The sequence below is a fragment of the Eptatretus burgeri genome, chromosome 5, assembly GCF_056783735.1.
Source record: "Eptatretus burgeri isolate ZD-2024b chromosome 5, Ebu_testis_v1, whole genome shotgun sequence".
Lineage (NCBI taxonomy): Eukaryota > Metazoa > Chordata > Myxini > Myxiniformes > Myxinidae > Eptatretus > Eptatretus burgeri.
This window is the reverse complement of record NC_140965.1, coordinates 99,731,624-99,755,111: the sequence shown is the minus strand read 5'-3', so window position 1 is coordinate 99,755,111 and position 23,488 is coordinate 99,731,624. Positions and strand designations below refer to the sequence as shown.

The 23,488-nt window shown below is 42.3% G+C and overlaps 1 protein-coding gene across 9 annotated transcripts in view; it reads right to left on the bottom strand.

The window, feature by feature from the left end:
• The window catches only part of LOC147027047 (transmembrane protein 150A-like), a 170,104-nt gene that overhangs the window by 77,699 nt on the left and 68,917 nt on the right, over positions 1–23,488 (bottom strand). For all 9 annotated transcript variants that reach the window (XM_085883148.1, XM_085883147.1, XM_085883151.1 and 6 more), the window contains 3 exons: positions 20,068–20,149; positions 16,049–16,096; positions 14,720–14,809 (listed from right to left, as the gene is read on the bottom strand). In XM_085883148.1, coding sequence (XP_085739274.1) covers positions 14,720–14,809; positions 16,049–16,096; positions 20,068–20,149 — 220 coding nt within the window. The remainder of the gene's footprint in view (positions 1–14,719; positions 14,810–16,048; positions 16,097–20,067; positions 20,150–23,488) is intronic.

Sequence of the window (23,488 nt, the reverse complement as noted above, 5' to 3'; positions counted from 1 at the left end):
TGGATGCTTCTTCCGTTCGAGTTATCGTGTCTACAAACACACAAACAGGCAGTCATAGATTGGTACTTACGAAATCGTCAAATTGACCTCTGACCTTGTCTAATAAAAGCTGTCTCTAGAGAAGGTAGCGACACAAACCAGAAGTTTCTACGATGATTCTGTACCAAACCATCAAAAATCTAATGTTTTGGATGTTTGACCACACTGTGACCTTGACCTTTGACCGATTTTGATTAAAATCTCATCAGCGGAAGCCAGCACCCTACTGAATCACGTGGTGTAATTTGACATTGATAGCTTCTTCCATTCTCGAGTTATCATTTTTTGGATGTTTGACCTCACTGTGACCTTGACTTTTAACCGATTTTGACCAAAATCTAATCAGCGCTAGCCATCACCCTCCTGAATCACGTGGTGTAATTTGACATTGGATGCTTCTTCCGTTTGAGTTATCGTGCCGACAAACACACAAACAAGCAGTCATAGATTGGTACTTACGAAATCGTCAACTTGACCTCTGACCTTGTCTAATAAAAGCTGTCTCTAGAGAAGGTAGCGACGCAAACAAGAAGTTTCTACGATGATTCTGTACCAAACCATCAAAAATCGTAACGTCGACCGAAGCAAAAATCTCCATTTCTCCACGCAATTATTTAATATCATTTCATCAGTCACAAAACCGTAATATTCGGCCATCCACCAACAATCTTTACATAATCCGACGGCTTAGCGAGTCAGGCATGCGAGGATAACCTTTATTGGGATAAAAAATGACTTTTAAACACCATCTTTATCGAAAACACCGTCAGCGCGCACACGGAAAACCTTTACGTGATCAACGACGCCTCTGCTCGAGCGCGCTGCACCACGTGACGAGCTGTGACGCGGCAAGTGAAATATTTTTTGTACAATCTTAAAACGTCTCCAAAACATCCGATTTTTACGAGAATTTCGACAACCGAGTTTTAAGCGTCCTAAGCGATCGCAAAAACCAAAGACAAAATTAAAATCAAAGTTAAAACGAACTTGTAACGTCGACCGAAGCAAAAATATTCCATTTCTCCACATGAATTTACGGAATTATGTTTGACCTCACTGTGACCTTGACCTTTGACTGATTTTGACCAAAATCTAATCAGCGCAAGCCATCACCCTCATGAATCACATGGTGTAATTTGACATTGGTAGCTTCTTCCGTTCTCGAGTTATCGTGCCTAGAAACAAACACACACACAAACAATCACACAAACAAACAAACAAGCAGTCATTGACTGGTACTTACGAAATCGTCAACTTCACCTCTGACCTTGTCTAATAAAAGCTGTCTCGAGAGAATGTAACGACACAAACCAGAAGTTTCTACGATGATTCTGTACAAAACCATCAAAAATCGAATGTTTGACCTCACTGTGACCTTCACCTTTGACCGATTTTGACCAAAATCTAAACAGCGCTAGCCATCACCCTCCTGAATCACGTGGTGTAATTTGACATTGGTAGCTTCTTCCGTTCTCGAGTTATCGTGCCTACACACAAACACACAAACACACAAACAAGCAGTCATAGACTGGTACTTACGAAATCGTCAACTTGACCTCTGACCTTGTCTAATAAAAGCTGTCTCTAGAGAAGGTAGCGACACAAACCAGAAGTTTCTACGATGATTCTGTACCAAACCATCAAAAATCTAATGTTTTGGATGTTTGACCACACTGTGACCTTGACCTTTGACCGATTTTGATTAAAATCTCATCAGCGGAAGCCAACACCCTACTGAATCACGTGGTGTAATTTGACATTGGTAGCTTCTTCCGTTCTCGAGTTATCATTTTTTGGATGTTTGACCTCACTGTGACCTTGACTTTTAACCGATTTTGACCAAAATCTAATCAGCGCTAGCCATCACCCTCCTGAATCACGTGGTGTAATTTGACATTGGATGCTTCTTCCGTTTGAGTTATCGTGCCGACAAACACACAAACAAGCAGTCATAGATTGGTACTTACGAAATCATCAACTTGACCTCTGACCTTGTCTAATAAAAGCTGTCTCAAGAGAAGGTAGCGACGCAAACCAGAAGTTTCTACGATGATTCTGTACCAAACCATCAAAAATCGTAACGTCAACCTAAGCAAAAAATCTCCATTTCTCCACGCAATTATTTTATAATATTTTTTCAAAGTCACAAAACTGTAATATTCGGCCATCCACCAACAATCTTTACATAATCCGATGGCTCAGCGAGTCAGGCATGCGACGATAACCTTTATTGGGATAAAAAATGATTTTTAAACACCATCTTTATCGAAAACACCGTCAGCGCGCACACGGAAAACCTTTACGTGAATCAACGACGCGTCTGCTCGAGCGCACTGCATCACGTGACGACCCGTGACGCGTCGAGTGAAATATTTTTTATACAATCTTAAAAGGTCTCCAAAACATCCGATTTTTACCAGAATTTCGACAACCGAGTTTTAAGCGTCCTAAGCGATCGCAAAAACCGAAGACAAAATTAAAATCGAAGTTAAAACGAACTCGTAATGTCGAGCGAAGCAAAAATCTCCATTTCTCCACGCAATTATTTTATATTATTTTATCAAAGTCACAAAACCGTAATATTCGGCCATCCACCAACAATCTTTTCATAATCCGACGGCTCAGCGAGTCAGGCATGCGACGATAACCTTTATTGGGATAAAAAATGATTTTTAAACACCATCTTTATCGAAAACACCGTCAGCGCGCACACGGAAAACCTTTACGTGAATCAACGACGCGTCTGCTCGAGCGCACTGCATCACGTGACGACCCGTGACGCGTCGAGTGAAATATTTTTTATACAATCTTAAAAGGTCTCCAAAACATCCGATTTTTACCAGAATTTCGACAACCGAATTTTAAGCGTCCTAAGCGATCGCAAAAACCGAAGACAAAATTAAAATCGAAGTTAAAACGAACTCGTAATGTCGAGCGAAGCAAAAATCTCCATTTCTCCACGCAATTATTTTATATTATTTTATCAAAGTCACAAAACCGTAATATTCGGCCATCCACCAACAATCTTTTCATAATCCGACGGCTCAGCGAGTCAGGCATGCGACGATAACCTTTATTGGGATAAAAAATGACTTTTAAACACCATCTTTATCGAAAACACTGTCAGCGTGCACACGGAAAACCTTTACGTGACTCAACGACGCGTCTGCTCGAGCGCACTGCATCACGTGACGACCCGTGACGCATCGAGTGAAATATTTTTTATACAATCTTAAAACGTCTCCAAAACATCCGATTTTTACGAGAATTTCAACAACCGAGTTTTAAGCGTCCTAAGCGATCGCAAAAACCGAAGACAAAATTAAAATCGAAGTTAAAACGAACTCGTAATGTCGAGCGAAGCAAAAATACTCCATTTCTCCACATGAATTTACGGAATTATGTTTGACCTCACTATGACCTTGACCGTTGACCGATTTTGACCAAAATCTAATCAGCGCTAGCCATCACCCTCCTGAATCACGTGGTGTAACTTGACATTGGTAGCTTCTTCCGTTCTCGAGTTATCGTGCCTACAAACAAACACACAAACACACAAACACACAGAAACGGAAGTGATCAATATACTTACGAAATCTTTAGATTTCGTAAGTAAAAAATCCAGCATAATCAACATTATGCACACAGCCTGGTCTGTCATCAAGGTGACGAGTCAAGCTGCTCTTCAATTGTGAGCAGTGGTGAAAGGCATGCCTACATTTTCCATAATTATTGCAAGTACAGTTCTTCTGTAGTATTGGACAAATATTTAATGTGCCAAAAACAAACAAAAACGACTTTCATATATGTTATTGGTGTCGAGTTATGACTATTTTTGTTTCATTTAACTTCTTGTGTGCCCAACCCTAAGTATGTATATCTATACTAACAGAAGTCAGTGCTCATATGGTCTCCTCCACAACTCCAAAACCATGAAACCTAGCAGCTTGAAACATTGCAAGCACACGAAAGGAACTCCAACGAAGTGCATGAGTGGAAATAGGGTGTTTGGGTAAATTAAAACACCCCTTTGGAAGATAATCAATGGCCTTATTTAATTATCTTTTATGAAGGCATTTATCAAAGTGTTCATTTGTCCAATTCAGACATAACTTGACATTCCGGGTGCATGGTGTTTATATGACCGATCGGCGATCGCTAATCATTTGCCAAGCCAGCCGTTTCTTATCAACCGTTTCGTTGGAGTGCTTAAGCCACTTGGCAAGCGCTCTCCAAGCTACTAGGTTGTTCGCTTACAAGCCACGGCCATACACGGCAAAAGTATTCATACCGTCACTGAATATAGATAGACTTGAACAAAGTTCAGGCCCCACTCACCTGCGTTTTGCCCCGACAAAATTTTTTAGAAGGCTATTCTGGATAAACAGTTGCATAAGCACCGCCTATTCGGCATGAGAAGAACAAAGCTACAGCCCCCCCCCCCAAGAATCCCAGTCGGTTGCAGCCAATACTGTGAAGTGAATTTAATTCTCAATGTTGTTGATCAGTCCACCTCAGAGAGGGAACATCCATAGACATACGTTTCAGGCTTGTTGGCCCTCTTCATGAGGAAGGACTTTTTTAATACAAAAAAACCCAAAAGGGTTTAAAAAAAAATATCTTAACATTTAAACACCTTGAGACATGCATATTGACCCCACAGCCAAAGTACACCATCTAACCAGACTGTGCCATGAGCATACACATGCACTTCAGCCTGAAGGCAAGTAGGTGGTCAATCAAACACACACATTCTAACCCCGAAGGATCAGAATGCACGGTCATACAATTGGACCACTCCTCAATAGTTGATCCCCTTTACCTTATGGGAAAAGCCTTTTTACAAATAAAAAGGTTTAATAAAAACAATATAGTCTGATCAAGAATTTATTACCTCACACGAAACCCAATGACATATATATATATATATATATATATATATATATATATATATATATATATATATATATATATATATATATATATATATATATATATATATATATATATATATATATATATATATATATATATATTGTTGGGGAGCAAACACCATTGAAAGTGCATTTCACTTTCACCAAGACTGTGGACCAATCCTTATTAGTCCACTACCACTTTCACTGGAGGGGACTGTAGGTTTGCTCTCAGTCTGTCCATCCATCCCACCTGTGGTTTTCCAGACTTCCCCCCCCCTCCCCCCATGCCCTTTAATGTATTCAACTGAAACTTGTTCTGTACCTTATCATAAAATCAAGTACCAAGTTCGGGTTTCAGAGAGTTTCATCAATTTTTCCACAGAGTTATGCCCTTTTGAAACTTAGAAAATATCACATTGGTAGGAGACATGTATTGCAAAATCATTGTCGCTCTTGCTTTTTTGTGGTGAACTGCTTAAAACTCTTAGTACAGATGAAGTTAGGAATATTTTAGCAACTGAATGTGCATGTCCTCTTCACCTTTTGTGGGTATGTGATTTGGACATTATTGGTAATAAGCGATATCAGGGATCCGATGAAAATGGGAGCCAAATAACAGGAACCAGCGACTCGGCCATAGAGTTGTATTAGATCTTCTGTTGTCGATTTTGTTAATAAAATGTGTAAAAAGTTTAGGTCATCTGCAAATGGTTTTAGAACATGGTACGATGGGGTTGTGGAAATTTTGAACAGGATTAAGTTTTTTTTTTACGAGCCGAGGCTTGTTTTCTCAGGATTGGTCAAAACCATTGTTGAGTAAGATTCATGTTCGGAAGGATATTCAGGATCTGCAGGAGAAGTATGTAACAGCACTGGCAGATAAAACAGCTAATAATTTTGTGGTGGCTTGTAAAATGTTTTACATGGAGGTTTTATTGACAGAGTTAGGTAATGATAGTTACTTTTACTAGTACAGGAAATAGCACAAATGTTCCTGTTCCACGTCAAAAGCCTATCCAAGATATTATAGCTGAGCATCAGGAAGTTTTGGGTAATAATCTTAACATCCTACTAAAATACACAATTTGGTCTTTGTCTGCCTGTTTGTTTGTGTTTTTTTTGACCGCAATACATTCGGTTGTTACTTAACCAATCACAACCAAACTTGACAAGAGGACTAAGGGTCACATGACAGAGGTTGTAGCAATTTAACTTGTCCCCGTCCCCAAGGGGGGTTTGCGCCTTGGGTGACGTCCATGTTCAGGTGTACAATAGGGTATCACGGCTTTCAGGGGCACACCTTCCGGACGTAAATATTATTATCATCACAAACGATTGAGTCAATTCTGTCCAACGTACAGTGACTTCTTTATTAAACAGTTGCAATTAAACTGGAAGATGTTTGGAAGATACGTGATGTGCTGAAGGCATTCTATACATAGAGTCTCCTTCACACAAATGGATTAGAGCCCTCTCGACTTGCAAGGCCTCCAGGTAAGCGGCAACGATCTTGACTTGACAAAGCCGATTGCACATGTGTAAAAGCTTTGGAGTTTTTCTACCTTGTATTCAAATTTGGATCTGGCACTGGTTAAGGATGCATGAATGATGAATCCCTTTGCCTGTCCGATTTTTCGAGCCATCACATTATGTGCGGACTGCATATGGATTGTTTATAACATATCTTGGGGTATCTCCCAGCCATGGGGTCATGTGTGATATTGCCACCGACTCCCCTACGGCCCAATTGGGACCTTTATTTGATGCATAACCATATTCCTAAGGTTCGTCAGTATTTTGACATTTTGCAGGGTGTGTTCCATTACCAATCAGCTTGCTATCATTTGCCAAGCCAGCTGTTCCTCATCTGGTAAGGGCTGGTAAGATGGCTTTGAGCTGTGCACACTCTCCTTAAGCTGCCTCGCATGGTTTTGAATCCTGACCCAACTGTCATCCCGGTGTTTTAGAGGAAGGGCGATTCATCAATGTGTGCCATTTTTCAGATGGATGTTAAATTGGTGTCCAGTTCGCCAGCATTATTTGGTGGCCTTCAAAGATCCCAAACAGTAGGTGAGCTATCGGCAGCACCTTGAACAAATTACAATTCCTGACGATCTCAGTGGAATGTCAGGCCTAACCAGCCAGTTCGTGAAAGACTTGGGCCAAGCTTCCCCCAGACATTCCCACAACTTGTGGCCGTTAAACAATAAGGATATTAACAAACTGCCGTACACGTGATCCCCTTCCCTCCCACCGCCCCACGCCCCCTCCACCCGCGTTTTTTGTGGATACCTAAGCTTCACAAAAACCCATACAAGTTTAGGTTTATAGTGGGAGCTAGGCAATGTACTTTGAGACAATTGTCAGTTATGGTCAATCCAGGTTTACGAGTGGTGAGGGAGAAATTTAAGAAATATTGTTGGGTAGTCCATCCAGTCGGAAAAAAAAAATTTTTCAAAAAAAAAAAATTTGAAATTTGATCGACCCTTATTATCAGTATTTTCCGTCGATATGTTTGTCTGTCTGTCTGTCTGTCTGTCTGTCTCTCTGTTCGGTCCAGTGCTCCGTTAATGCAATGGCGATTTCGATGAAACTTGGTTGGTAGATTCATACCATGACCTAGTTGTGTGTAAATGAGAACCGTTGCTTTGGACCCATCAGTTGCCTAGCAACGGGACTTTGAAAGTTTTGGAACATCATAAAAAAATTATTTTTTCGAAAATCAAAAATCGGGCCACGAGCGACTGTGGGCAGTACATTCAGCCATATTGTCAAAAATTTCCAGCCAGATCCTATGAAAACTGTCGGAGAAGATAGACTTTGAATGAATCCTGGTCGAAAACAATACAAAAAAAACGAAGTTCGTTATATCTCAGAGACTATGAGTCAGATATACATGAAACTGGTATGGAAGGTTCATGGTATGTTCTAGTTATGTGTGAGAAAGAACCGTTGCTATGGACCCCTCCGTTGCCTAGCAACGGCCGAAAAACCTCTAAATGTGGGGGTATTTTAACGAAAAAACAATCTGCAGCATTAACCCTTGAAGCTAGAATCATGAATTTTCTTGTGCTTAAAACTCAGGTCATTCCCCATCAAACGGGCCCATCACGTCAGGTTCTATTGGGTAGTCGACTACCCATGTCCACCTACCGGCTTGTTTTACAATTAGTAAGAATTCTGGTATCAACACTTTCTCGAGTATTAGATTCCTCATTGTTAAATTTGTCAATGTTTTTGATTTTTCTCCCTTGTATACAAATTCGGATTTGGCACTGGTTAAGAATGCACTCTGTTATCGATCAAGTTTTTAACTCAAATAATAAATTTTTATGTATCAGGTTTGACAAGTCATTCTTTTCGAAGACAAAAATATATAGAAAAGGTTTTAATTGGTTTTGACAAACAAAAATTTAGAGATGCTGTTCATTTTATTTTGTTTAATATTTCAATATAAATATTTAATAAAATATTTCAACAAATAAAAGGCATTCTAATGGAAGGAAATTGTAGCCACCGATTAGAGGACATTTTTATTGTTTACAAGCAAATACCACCAGTCACTTTGCTGACTGGAATACTCAAGGGGAGAGGGAGAAAAAGAGGGGGGGAGAGGGAGAGAGAGGTGGGAGAGAGAGAGACAGAGCGGGGAGAGAGAGAGGGAGAGAGAGAGAGAGAGAGAGAGAGAGAGAGAGAGAGAGAGAGAGAGAGAGAGAGAGAGAGAGAGAGAGAGAGAGAGAGAGAGAGAGAGAGAGAGAGAGAGAGAGAGAGAGAGAGAGCGAGCAGGGAGAGAGGGGTGGGGGAGAGAGCAGCTAGAGTGAGGAGGAGGAGGGGAGGGGGGGCGAGTAGGGTGTGGGAAGGGAAGACAGTGTGAAGTGAGAGGAAGGGAAGGCAGACGTGCGGTGGAGCATCAATTACGATTCATACCGTCTCATCAAAATGATTCTGCATAGAATAACAGTGAGGATGTAAACAAAACAAGCACGAATGAGCCAAGATCCTCGTCCTCTTAATGATGACGTCATAAAAACGAATACGACGTCATTGTGATGTATCAGGTTTGCGATAAATTATCTGTGCTAATGCCCGGCTTGATTCCCGAAAAAAATTCAAACAGCTTGCCTAGTTTCGGAGATAATGGTATTGGCGATTCCATTAGCAGCGATATTATGACGTCAACTTTTTTCTAGGAAGAATTTCCAAAATCGGAGATGGTTACTGCCTGCGCGTGGGCTTTCTGCATATACATGGCAAGTTTCACGAAGTTCTGATGAAAACTCTGGGTTGTGAAAAAAAAGTCAAAAAATAGGAATGACATCATAAAAATTGATATGACGTCAGAGTGATGTTTCATATGTGCGGTAATTAATCTCTGCTAATGCCCTGTTTGATTCCCGCAAACAGAATTCAAAAAGCTTGCCTAGATTCGGAGATAATTTTTTAGGCGATTTCCATTAGCGGAGATATTTTGATGTCATAACTTTTTTTCTCGGAGGAATTTTCAAAATCGGTGATCGTTACTGTCTGTGCAGGGTATTTTTACATATACGCCAAGTTTCAGGATGTTTCGAAGAAAACTGTGGGCTGTGAAACAAAAAAGTCCACAAGAATAACAACGTGAGTAAGACTTAGAGATCCTCCACGAGGATCTAATAATGTCTGAAATCCATTTTCTACCAGTCATACTATAAATACCGCCTGGATGCATCCAGGGACAAACTTTTGCCTGGAGACAAACTCCCGCCCAGACATAAATACTGCCCGGACACGTTCCGTTCAGAGACACGGTCATGAGCAAGTACGTACAATAAAAAAAAAATGCAGAAAGCCTCAACTGGAGCCGCACCCTAACCTGAGCCTTCCTCAGGACCTGCTGACACTGTGGACACCAACCTCCATACTACAGAAGAACTGTACTTACAATACTTGTCGAAAATATGGACATCCCATTCACCGCTGACCACATTTTAAGAGCAGCTTGACCCACCACCTTGATGACAGCCCAGATTGTGTGCATAATGTTGATTATGCTGGCATAAGTGAACACCCAAGTGAGATGTCATATTCTGTGTTCCCTGCTATTCTCATGAAAACCTAAATGCATCAATTGTTGTGAAGATTGACGTCTCCATCAAGATTGAAGTGGACACTGGTTCCAACAAGTCAATTTTATGCATCAACAGGAAAGACCCTAAAGCTGTGAAGCTCTTTGCTCTCACACGGGCCTCGACAGTGTGCACAAAAAAATTAAAATAAATAAATAAATAAAATCCCATCTCAACAGCTCAAAACCTACACAAAGGACACTGTACCTATGACTGCCTCAATAGGGGTTATGGTGGAGTCCGAGCAAAGCTCTGACACTGTACACTTGTGATAGTACGAGGTGATGGACCTATCGTTTGGCAGGAAGTGGCTGAAAGTCATGAGATAACACAAGTGCTTATCATTATGGTATGCAGTACAGAGAGTTACTCGACAAGTACCCAGACTTGTTTGGGGATGGTGTTAGAACTTTCCAAGGAGGCTTGGTTCTCCTCACCCCTGCCCTCCACAAGGATCTCCAAGCCATCCACAGACCATGTGTCCACATTGAGCAACGACCCAAGTCACATCCTGTGCAATCAAACAATGTTCCAATACAACCAGACAGCACTGTTACTGTCAACAGTGCCATTTCTCCAAATGTTAGGATGGAGAACTAACAGACTTGGCAAGCCCCCGTATGTCTTGATCAGAGTCGATGGGCCAATCACTTCATCACAGACAGATCGGCGACTGCCTCCTTTCTGGTCTTGCACCTTCTGCTCTTTCAGTGCTTTGTCCCTCCCAGGTTTCCGCAGGGCACATGGTCCAACATCAACCCCCTTCTAGTGAATCTACCTAAATTCAGAATCACTGCTCACCTCCACTTAATCATTAGTCTCCCCCCGCCACCCCCAATCACTGGAATAAACTTCCACATTCACTTCAATCTCATTCTTCCCTCCAGGTCTTCAAGATGGCTGTTTACCACCATCTTGGATAATCCCCAATCTAAAACCATGATCTTTTCTACCCTCCTAAACCCGACCCCAATCCATTGTCCTTCCAAATTTCATGTTTTTCCCTCCTTGGCATTTCCTTCTGTATCCATATTGTCCACCCCATGCATCCTCTCCTGTCCCCCATTCCTCCCCGTACCCATTGTTTTTTGAAGTCTATCTCCATCTTGGCCTTTAACTCTGCTGGTGATGTTTTACCCCTCTCCCCTGCTCCTTTTACATCCTGATCTGTTCACTGTATAGTACAAGCCCTTACACGAGCCTCGACGATATACAAAAATAAAAATTTGTGAGGGAGTTCACGTGTATGCAACAATTGATATCTGTAGTTCAACCACCACAAGACAGGTGGCAGCTGAGAACTTGGATCTGCAATGGCGGCCTGCTTCGACCGGTTCTATTCCATATGTCATGAATAAACTTGTCGTTATAGCTTCCATTCGTGTATTCTACTGTTCAACACATGACAGCTCAAAAGGCCTTTCAGGGGTGTGGTGATTCCTCAGGGAAGCCAGCAGGTTTGAGAGATGTCCAACTTTCCCATACATTGAGTTACAAATATCATTTTCATGGGAGGGTTGGTGGGGGAAGTAGTCAGCAACCAAATACATTATTTCTTTGAAAAACCCTCTTGTAGTAGTGGACTTAGGAGCAAAAATGTGGTGGACAAACATTTTTTGTTGGAGAAAAGGAGTGGGAGGAAAATAAATAAATAAATAAAACAGAACCACTGGACTTGTAGCTTATCTGGGCCTTGACCGAATGCGATAAGCCAAATTTGGTAGCATTCTGACTGGAGGAAATTTGTTTTTTTGTATACCTTGTCGAGGCTTGTATGAGAGCTAACACAACGCACAGCAAGGGGGCATGAGAAAAGAGGGGGGGGGAGTGGAAAGGACAAAAGTGGGGAACAGAGACATTAGGAGATCTGTGGAAGAGAGAGGGATGGGGCGGAGAACACGGGGTATACAAGATGGACATTACAGGGACTTTCAGGAAGGAAAGCAGGGAATTTGAAGGAAGTGGGTTTGGGGTGGATTAACGGGGGTATAAAAGATTGAGGATTTGGATGGGGGACGATAAGAGGTGGTGGTGAACAGCTGTTTTGAAGGCCAGGAGGGAAAAATGGGATTGAACAGAGTGAGGGAGTTTATTCCAAAGGCAGGGGAAAAAAAAAGAGGAATGAAAGAGTGAAGGTGAGCAGTGATTCGTGATTTTGGTAGTTTTACCAGAAGGGGGTTGTTGACAGACATTGAGTGCCCTGCAGAAATATGGTGGGGACAAATCGCAGACAGAGCAGGGAGGGCGAGAACGGAGGAGACGGTAGAAGACAGAAAGACCACCGACCTGCCTGCGGTAAGAGAGCGAGCCTCATCCCTGCAGTGAGGCCTAAAGACAGCCTCATCCTAGGAGATACCATTGATCCGAAATTCCTTGGTTTCCACAGCGTGAAGCCGAGAAAGGTGGGAGGCAGGAGCACCAGCCCAGAGGGGAGAGCAGCATTCCATCAGGCTGCGGACGAAAGCTTTGTATGTGGTCAGGAGCTCAGGTGGGCCGAGGAAGGACTTTGCACGACGGAGGATTCCCAGTCGGAGACTGGCTTTGGAGGCCAGGTTGCAAATGTGGCCTTCCCAGGAAAGATCATGGCAGATAGTGAGACCCAGAAGCTTGAAAAGGGACTTCTTCTAGAGGATTGTTGAGAAAGTAGATGGGGGGGGGAGGTTCCAAACGGTCCTTTCGGAGAGACAATGTGAGTGTGAGATTTGTCAGGATTGAAAGACATGTTCCACGTGTTGGACCAGTTTGTGATGTTATCCAGATCTGCAGTGATTAAAGAAGCTGCTGCTTGCCGTTCTGATAGATGACAGATGGTACAGCAGAGGGTGGAGTCATCAGCAAAGAGATAAAGAGGATTTTCCAGAGTCGGAGAGATTATTGATGAAAACCAGAAAAAGAACAGGACCCAGAACATTGCCTTGAGGAACTCCAGTCTGGACAGGAAGAGGGAATGAAAGAACTCAATTTAGGGCCACACGTTGACTGCGACAGGAAAGGAAGTCTGCGAGCCATGAGTGGAGATGGCCTTGGATGCCATAGGTAGAAAGCTTGGTGAGCAGGGCAGGGTGCCAGACCGTGTCAAAAGCACACGATATGTTGAGGGATATGGCTCTGATTTCATGTCTGGCAATGAGGACCTCCATCCATTGTTGGGAGAGTAGAAGCAGCATATCCAGCATAGAGTGACCTGGTCTGAAGCCAAATTGATGATCGGAAATCAAGCCATTGGAGAAGAAGAAGGATTTGATGTCAGGAGTGATTATGGATTCCATAACCTTGCTGATGATTGGGAGAAGGCTGATTGGTCTGAAGTTGTAGGGATCTGTTTTTGCACCTTTTTTATGCAGGGCAGTAATGTTTGCTGATTTCCAAGCAGATGGCAGATGACCTTGAGCAAATGAGAAGGTGAACAGAGCAGAGAGAGGGTGAGCAAGAGCAGAGGAGCAGGTTTTTAGGACACGTGGGCTGATGCCGCCTGGATCGGTTGCAAAATCTGAGTTGAGGTTTGACAGCAAGATCTCCACTTTGTCATAAGAAAAGGACAGAGTCCAGGGACAGTTGGGTGCGACTGGGTAAGGTGGGTAGAGAAAGTGATGGGTTTCGGACACAAGATTTCGATGCAAACACCTAGTTTCGGCATTCAGTTTTTTCACGAGCGGTATCAGCAGTGCGGCCATTTGAGGTAAGGGAGGGGATGGAGGGGGAACATACACCAGAAACAGATTTGATTCGACGCCCCCAGGATTTGGAGGAAGGAGAGAGGTTTGAGAGTTCAGACTTGAGATTATAAAGATGTTGTTTTCTGGCTCTCCTGAGGGTAGATCCACACTTGTTCCGAGCTTTATGGAAGGAACTGAGATTACCGTCAGTTGGGTTTGCTTTCCATGAGACAAAGGCAAGTTGTTTCAGGACAACTGCTTCAGTGAACCATGGGAGGAAGGAAGGGTAGGACAACTGAAGACGAGAGGAGATAAATCTGTGCATGAGGGAGAGCAAGTTTCTTTGAAAGAATTCCCAGGATGAGTTTATGTTGGAGAAAGTTTATGTTGGAGACCCAGGAGTGAGACCCCATTGTAGACTCAGTGCAAGTTGAAGTCATATGATCGGATGCATGCCTTGAAGCCCGGGATTACTGGTTTACCAGTTTTAATTATTATTATCATTATTATTATTTTTTGAGAGTTTTCATTAGATTAGGTAATGGAATGAGTTTTTTTCATCAGATTAGGTAATTTTGAAAGAATTTACACAATTTGCCTGAAAATTTACTTGAACCACCATTTTGACACTTCTGGTCAAGTGATCGGCATGACCTCCACAATTTAACATTCGGACCCTGTCCTAATGTTGTAGCCAAAATTTGTAAGCACTCCAACTGATGGGTCTGGGGAAGAAGGTTTTTCAAGGAATTTACTAAATCCGCTATTTTGACCGACTTGTAGTCAAGCGACTGGAACGAGTTTTGCAATCCCCATTACCAGTCAGGAGCGGAACCTTGCTGCCAAATTTCATCTAGATCGGCCCAGTGAAGTCTAAATAGGTGATGGACAGACATACAGACAGTGCACAATGACCTTATCTGGAACTCCAATTCCAGATGAGCTAAAAACTGAGGTGGAAGGGGAAAAGGGATAGCAAGTCAAGCCAAATGTGCTTCCTGACCTTACGAGAGGAATGTCCTGGATTGTACAGCAAATCTTCGGGCCGAAGCTCACATCGGGTTCCACAGTTGGGCAGGAGACGTTGTACGACCTGAAGGCGAAAACAAATTCCTGAAAGTTTAATTATTCAAACAAGTACACTGCGCTAATGCACCTCTCCAGGAGAAAAAGGTGTTCGAGTAAAATACTTGTTTACTCTTTTTAAAAGCGCGCGCGCGCACGCACGCACGCACGCACGCACGCACGCACGCACGCACGCACGCACGCACACACACACACACACACACACACACTCCATCTCCTGAAACATACTGATGTGTGGAGGTAGCAGTCAACAACAGCAACTTTCACACGCACACACAATATACACACACACCTTCAAGACCTGGGAGGGCTCCTTTCCACAACCTTCAGAAACCCACATATGGAGATCACACACACACACACACACACACACACACACACACACACACACACACACACACACACACACACACACACACACACACACACACACACACACACACACACACACATACACACAAAGAGTGGGCCTTATTGTGCTAATATATTTGTCAAATTCCCCACCAATTGATTAAAATTAACGTTAATCACAAAAGTAAGTGGAAATCGAGTTGATAAGAAAACCAAGATGGGCAGATGAGCTCAAAAAAAGATGCAGAACACTGTGTGAGGGTATTTGTAAGCAGTCAATTCAGGTTTTGGTCGAATTGCAGAGAAAAATTTGCATTTTGTGGAATCGATAAGGCAAGGTTAATACCTTGCTTGCCAATCAGTACACATGCCAAGAGTATGAGATGTTACTTCAAATGTGAAGAAGAGCCTTGTATAGTTCTTGCACATCAGAATATAGCAGCAAAGCCGAGGATAGCAAAATTTCACGCAGGACCAAATCTTCGATTTGAACAATTGAATGGGCAACGAGATCAACAGTTTCTTCTGTGGAACGAAGAATGTTGCTTATAAATCGAAATAATCTCTACAGTAAAGTACCTTACACAGAACATCATGTGATCGTAGTTCATGGAAAGCAATTTGTTCAGTTTTACACAAAGACAAGAGGATGCTACAAGAGGCAATTCAAATCATGAAATTTTGTACAAAGACAAAGTAAACACTGCTGAGTAGTGAGAGGGGGGAGAGGGGGAGGAATAGGAAAAACAAGGAAAGGAGGAATTCGAGAAAGCAAAAGGGGAGTGGGTTAAGAAAGGCAGAAAGGGATAAGTTTTGGGAAATGCAAGGAGGATCAGGAAGGTGGCAATTAGTCGGAGACGCAAGACGAGAGGGCCAAAAAAGTGAGAATCCATACCAGTTGTTGAGTGGACAAACGTGCTGATAATAAACTGCCATGCCATATCTGGGGATGTGGTTAAAGAAAAAAAAAGAAAAGGGGGGTGGGGGGAAGAGAGGATGAAAGAAGCAAAAGTTAATAATAATTAAATGCCTACACTGGTGACTCAATAATGTCCAAAATGAGGAAAAGTAAAATGTCAGCAAAAATCACAATCGACGAGTTTGTTGTCAAATGGCTTTGATCCTCCAAGGTACTAAACTCCATTATAAACTTCTTCTGATGGTGTTACTCAGACAGTACATCGTATTGTGAAACATTCCGTTAATACATCTTCTATCCCGAAATGTTGAACGTCGTCATATGGCAGTCCGAACAAAGTATGCCATCATTGGATCGTGGGTCAAAAGTAAGTTGGACGATCGCCGTGAGTAGTAAACCGGGGGAGGCATACCCACGGCGATCACTTTGTAATTGCATTTATCTATTATTTTGTTCTCCACTAACCAAAACTGATGTAGAAGTGGAAAACATTTAATTTTGAAAAGCATTATGTGCCATCACTTCACTGCAGTCTTGCGCTGCTAACAAATCTATTGATGATTCACAAGGTCAAATAAAACATCAAAACATTGTTAAATGCCTTTCAACCGTTATCATTTATTTATGGCTGCAATTATTGAGGCATTTTGATCTCCTCCCCTCCTCCCTGCTCCCCCTGCGATTTGACTATCCCCCTCCCTTCCCCGACCCCACAACCCCTTCCCCATTCTGCCCACACCCAGAGAACACACAAAAGAAAACTAATCACACCAACTTCACACCATATTGCCAAAGCATACATGATGATTGCTAATAAAAAAAATAAAAATAAAAAAAAATAAAAGACTTTGCAAGCTCAAAATGCAAAATGCACAAAAATTGCAGTAATTACCCTTAAAACTCGATTTGAGGGTTTGTTTGTTTGTTTTTAAAAAGAGGGCACAGAATGATACATCAATCAGTAGCTTTCTCACCACAGAGCTGTCTGGCTTCATTCCTGTTGGAGACATTGAACAGAGACCAATTATTTAAAATAAAATAAAAATGCTCTTCTGCTGCAGCGCTGGAAGAGGTCACCATGTCCATGTATGACATCCAAGATGGGGACAAAGCAGACTGTCCAAGCTGATGTCACAGAAATCAAAGTTTCCTTTTGTCTCTGGCAGGAAAGGGATAGTATCAATCCCACTGGTTTTTTGAAAATAGGACACTGTGCCAGTACACTGGCTTAACTCCCTGCCCTGTAGATTTGAACTTTGATCAATAATGGGGTTTATAAATAAAAGATAAGAAAATGGATAATGTCAATAGGGGTGTAGGCACTGAATGAGGAATCAGAGCCACTGGGACCATGGGTTTCCTGGGTCAAAACTAAAATCCAAGCTTTCAATGACATCTTGGATGTTGCCATCTTGTCTGTACCTGTTTGTGGTGAGGATGATGAGGTCACAGAGAGATTCACTTACCTTGTCAGTGATATTCATGTCTCCGCAGGTCGGGAACCGGAGGTCAATACAAGTCTGGGTCGGAGCTGGAGAGTCATGGATTCACTGGATCATGGGTTGTGGCGCTGTCGGTACCTGTGCAGGACGACGAAAATCCGAGTCTTCAGGTCCTTTGTGCTTCCACTCTTGCTCTATGGATGCGAGACTGACTCTGACCAGGGATCTGAGATGGAGACTTAATTCCTTCAGTACCATGTCTCTTCGGAGAATCCTTGGCTATTGTTGGTCAGACTGTGTAACGAGCGGTTGCTGAGAGAGGCTCAAATGAGATTTGTTACCTGTATAATCCGTGAGTGTCAGCTGTCGCTGTATTGACATGTGGCTCGTTTTCCTGATGCTGATCCTGCTCACCAGATTCTCTCAGCAAGGGAGTCTCGTGAGTGGAGAAGGCCAAAGGGACGACCGCGTGCCTTGTGGTTACAGCAGGTTGATTGGCATCTCAAGGAGATGTGGATGGGCCAGGCAACTGCCTGGCAGAGAGAGGCCCCTCAAGTACCGCCAGAAAGTGGATGCAGCGATGCACTGCTCCGGCGCATGCTGACCACCTAACGTAATCGGGGTGTGGATGAAGCACAGGCATGCTGGACCATGTGGCCTCCCCTTCTTTCCAATCTTCCTTGTACGAGCATCTCAAAATCATCGCCAAATGTACATACAGGTTATGGAGAGCTTCTCAAGTCTGGAATTCTGGAAAATATATGAATGAATCTGTTTATTCCTTATCAGTTTCCAAACCTCTCAGCCAATTTCCCTGAAATTTGCTGCACCACATTATTTTCAAATGACAATAATAAACTATTAATTCTGAATAAAATTGATGGTAAAACTCAATTCAAAGAGACATGTCTGCAATTCATTATGCAAAATCCCATGTGCAGACGCTGCGGCATCCGGCGGCATCTCGGATCGTCACGATCATTGGCAGTGTGCTGTAGAGCGATGGTGACACACAGGCGTAACTCATGAAGCACCAGAAGTTAGGTGACGTGCAATATGCAGGTAGCCGACCACAAAAAAATAAATAAAAAGGGAAACACCCTTGTAAAGTCACTTAATTGGGTGTTGAGCCACAATGTGTGGCTTGTATGGCCTATATGCGCCATGGCATAGCATCCAACAGCATCTGGATTCTGCAGGAAGAATGCGGCACCATTCTTCCACGAGAAAGTTAATCAACTCACACCTGTTTGATGGAGGTGAAAAATGCAGTGTCAGGCGTCATTCCAGAATATCTCATAAGTGCTTGACTGGATTCAGATCTTGTGACTAAGACGGCCATGACATATTGATAACATCAGTGTCATGCTCATCAAGCCATTGGGTGACTACACGTGTTCTGTGGACGGGGGCATTGGGGGTCTCCTCTTACAGCCATTTTAGCCATAATTATGGGCAACTCGGCCTGTGCAGCATTTTTTATACATGACCCAAAGCATGCTGGGATGTTATTTGCTCAATTAGCACATGGGCCACACCTATGTGGAAGCCGTTGCTTGGTGATGCTCATTTATCCAAGGATTTCCTTTTTTGTCCACTACCTGTATTTTGGCATCGCTTTCAGTTACATAAAAGCCATGATGCAAGTTACATAGGACAAGATAGAGACCAACAATTTCTAAAACAAGACCAGCAAGTCACAAACAGGAAAACGAATGAATACATTACTGAACGAGCAAAGTTGATGGTAGACCATCGTAAATCCTCACCCTTCCCACCGAAAGTAAAGTTGAAAGATGGCAAAAGGTTCCACCAGGAATAACCCAATATCAAATTTTGAATTAGTTTTTTTTTCTCCGCTTAATATACACTTCGTTAAAAAAAAAGTTTGAAAATGTGCCCACAATTTGACCATTTGACCCCCCACCCCAGGAAGCAGGGCCAAAATGATACTGCTTTAGCACCTTGGTGCCATGTGGTGATCATCTATCTATCTATATATTACTAAAACTCTCATCTTGTATGCATGTATGCATGTATGTTCCCGAAATACAGCCAAAACAGTACACGACAGCGAAAAAAATTTAGGGCTACCTTACTCACCATTCTCCTGCGGTGTGCAGTATCAAGTTTCATTCAAATCGGGCAAGGAAAAATATTATTAAAAATATCAATTCCCGATTCAGTTAACTACTCTTTGGGAGTATTTGATCAATGCAAACAACCTCAGCGGTATAGTTCGCTGGAGCTATCTTTTTTTTTTCATCAACCGCTGTCACAACAGGAACGCAGCAGGTTCATGGGTCGTCTAGTAACTACTAAGTTTGGTGAATTTCTACATAACCGTTTAAGAGGAGAGAGCGTGAGACAGACGGACAGACTACAATATCTCTGTTTTTTTTTTCAAAAAGCATGGAGATAATGAAAAACTGCATTCATCCATTTGGAATGACTGCAAGTGAACAAGTAAAATTGATACGAGGATGTCCTCATGGTTTTAAGAAAGGGTAGCCAAGTGGAGAAGAAGCGGTACACCATAGGCAGTATACTTACGAAATCCATATGCCAGTGATAGCGAAGACAGGAAGGCATATTGGCAGCAGAACCCAGGATAACATCTGGATTTCTGCCTCTCCTATTTTTCCAGAGACAAAAGAAAAAAAAACAAATTGACGTCAATGGTGAACATCACAAGGGAGCGATGCATGCAGTTCAGTACTGGCAAAGCTAAATATTCTCTGCAGTGGGATTAGCAAGTGAATTCAAACCTTCATTTTAATCTGCCTCGTTACCCATTATGTTTTCACCCGTTTGTGAGCAGGATATCTCAAAAAGTTAGATAAATTTATACGAAAAAAAAAACTTGGTGGACAGGTTGGGTGTGTGACAGTTATTAATCAATTAGATTTTGGTGAAGATCCGAATCCCGATGCGAGAATTTTAAATTTTATAAGCGATTCGTCACCATTGAGAGATGGGACAAAAAAAACGCTATTACAAAAAGTTGTGGACGGATTACGACAAGACTTGGTGGATGAGTTGGTTAGGTGACAAGAACAAGCCGATTAGATTTTGATTCAGGTCCAGATCCAGATCAAGATCGAGCCCCTTAGTGGCATATTAAACGTAAAGTGTTCAGCCTGGCAGAGGTACGCGCTCTACCGGGTGCCGTTCCAATTAACAGTGTGATTCAAATCAAAATTGTGTGTTAGCAAGTTCGCGTTTATTTCCTGCAATACCTTTGCAAAGTAAAGCTCTTGTCAGCATTGGATTGCTGCACTGCTCGTAGTAACGAGGTAATTAGGCAATGAGCCTTCTCGAACTTGATACACCAATGATGTTCTCCATTACAACACCATCACAGCCGGCACAATATCTCACACAACCCTTAATTCACACATCCATTTTTGCCATTCCATACACAGGTCAAAAAAGCATTAGTAATTAATCAACAGAAAAAGGGGCAAACGGAGCAGAGATTATGGTTAAGCTACATAATAACACACAAGAAGCTACGGGCAGGTGAGAATGGAAGAGGATCAGAAACAGAAATGACAAAACACCATAACAGAAGTGGATGAGAGGGTCATCATGATGAAAGGCCAAAACAAAGCAGATTTTTGTGAATCGAGCAGTTTCTCCTTTTTGCACCAAAAGTGATCGAGTCAATTCACACACAATCGATGGGAGATTAAGTAGGTTGGTCTCATGTTTGACGCTCCATTAAGAGGCCGCAGCTCATGCTACTCTGATCTCAGGTTAAAATCTCGTACACTGTGTCGATTTGTCCACAAGTCTCCTGCCATTCCAATACATGTAAAACGTACACAGAGGTCTCCTACTTGTATTTTCCTGAATGCAAATTATGTACCAGCTCCAATGGCAACTTTGATTACTGTAAACCACACAACCAAACAAACGACAGTAGGCTTCAAAAGATTTTAAAACACGAGAATAAAATGGTTTGAGTAATTTATAATTGAGTAATTGGAGTTTCCGCTATAAATTGAAGGATCACAAGGTGCTGGTGTTTTGGACTTTACCCTTTATTGAAGCAAGAGAGCTGGGAATGAGCCAGGGATTGAAAGAGCAAGTGATGTCAGCTACAATCTCACTGTTGAAGTGCCACATGCCAGCAATACCAATTGGATAAGGTGCCAGGTGTCATGAGTGACGTATCAGTGAGGATGTAAATGTCACAGGTAATGTGTTGATCAAAGAAAGAAAGAAAAAAAACAAGAAGAAAAATAAGGAAAAGGAAAGATCCACCAATTAGGAAACATTGCAGAAAAGCTCCCACTTTAGAAAAATTGACCCTTACTAAATCATGGAGCGACTTCAAAAGATTTTGAAATAGAGGCTTCCAAATAGCATGGTGAGAAATAAATATTCCAATTTTTGTTTTTATGAGTTGAGGAAGTTGAGCATATTAGATAGAAACAACAAAATCTGGACATCTCATGCTTTTGATGGTCTGAAATCCAGCTCTGAGAACAGACTTCTGCCAACAGCTTCATTGATTCCCTTCGTTAATCACGGGCCTAATTTCTTCATGCTCAACACCACAGAGATTCCCTTGACACATCTGGAGCATTCTTTAAGTGCATTCTCTGAAATCTATCTCTCTCCAGATCCTCAAGCTCCACAAACTGACCACATCGATGATCCACCGTCCCCATTACATTTATTTTCTCTATCTCTTCCCCCCAACTCGTGGTACACGACCTGGTTTCAGCCATTCTATTCCTTCCCAACCCCTCCCCCCCCCCTTCCCCAAAGGCCAAGGTGGATTAATTTTCATCTCACATCACTACTTTAACCTGCAGTAGATTTGTGCAACATCGTATTACAATGGATGAAATTGACAGGACGTTTATCGAGGCTAATCGCAGTGGCAAATAAGAAGCTGACGTTTCCGGCGTTAACCCTTCGGTTGAGCAAAAGAGGAAACCTCAGCTTCTCCTCGCTTCCCACAGCAGTTAGCATACAAAGAACCATGTACTGTTGATTTCATCCATTGGTCGATCTGCCCACTATTTTCCGGATGAGTTGGGTATGAGACAAGAACAAGTCGATTCAATTTTGGTTCGGGTCCGGATCTGCCCCATCATTGGGATACAAAATGTAAACTGTTCAGCCTGGAGGAGGTATGCACTCTACCGAGTGTCGTTGTAGTTCCTCGTGTATAACTCTTGCATATAATTCTACCATGAACCATATAAAAAAAAGGTTAATGATGTTCTGGAATCTTGGCACAACATATTGATAAAAGGTGTGCATCATTTTGACTTGCAGTTTATTCATACAAAAAGTGGTGCATTTTTAACATCACTACGCCTGCACTGACCGAGCAACCAATCAGAAAGAAAGTGCAAAAAAGCTCCCCTTCAAGACAATCAAGATCTCCAAAATTAACAACAACAAAAAACACCAACAGGGCAGCGTTTAAGTCAGAATCTTAAAGTTTGTCTGAAACATTGCAGCATCGGACAGATTTCTGCATCAAGGTATCATCAGCAAGACAAAAGGTTCAAAATGCATGGATTTTGCCCTGGCCTGTAGGTTGTTTGACAACACATTGCATGAAGGATACAGAGCAAATGTAACATTAGTGATGTCAGAATGGATTAACCAATCGAAGGAAATAACAACCAGATGGGAGAAATCCAGGGAAAGAACAACCAGATGCAAGACAAACATGTGCAGTGGAGGAGATCATGCACAAAATAAAAAGGTGAACAAGGAGGTTCAGTTTGGTTTAGTAAGCCTCACCGAAGGAGAGGGTATTGCATTTGGGTACGTTTTTCTCCGCAAACGCTCATCAGATCGAGATGAAATTTTCACCATTGGAGCGACTACTCATGTAGAATGTTTGATTGATAATTATGACATCATAGGTCATGTGGTGTGGCAGCCATGTTCGAAAAACGGGGGGAAAAAAAAATACTTTGGACCTCCATCTCTGAAACAGCAC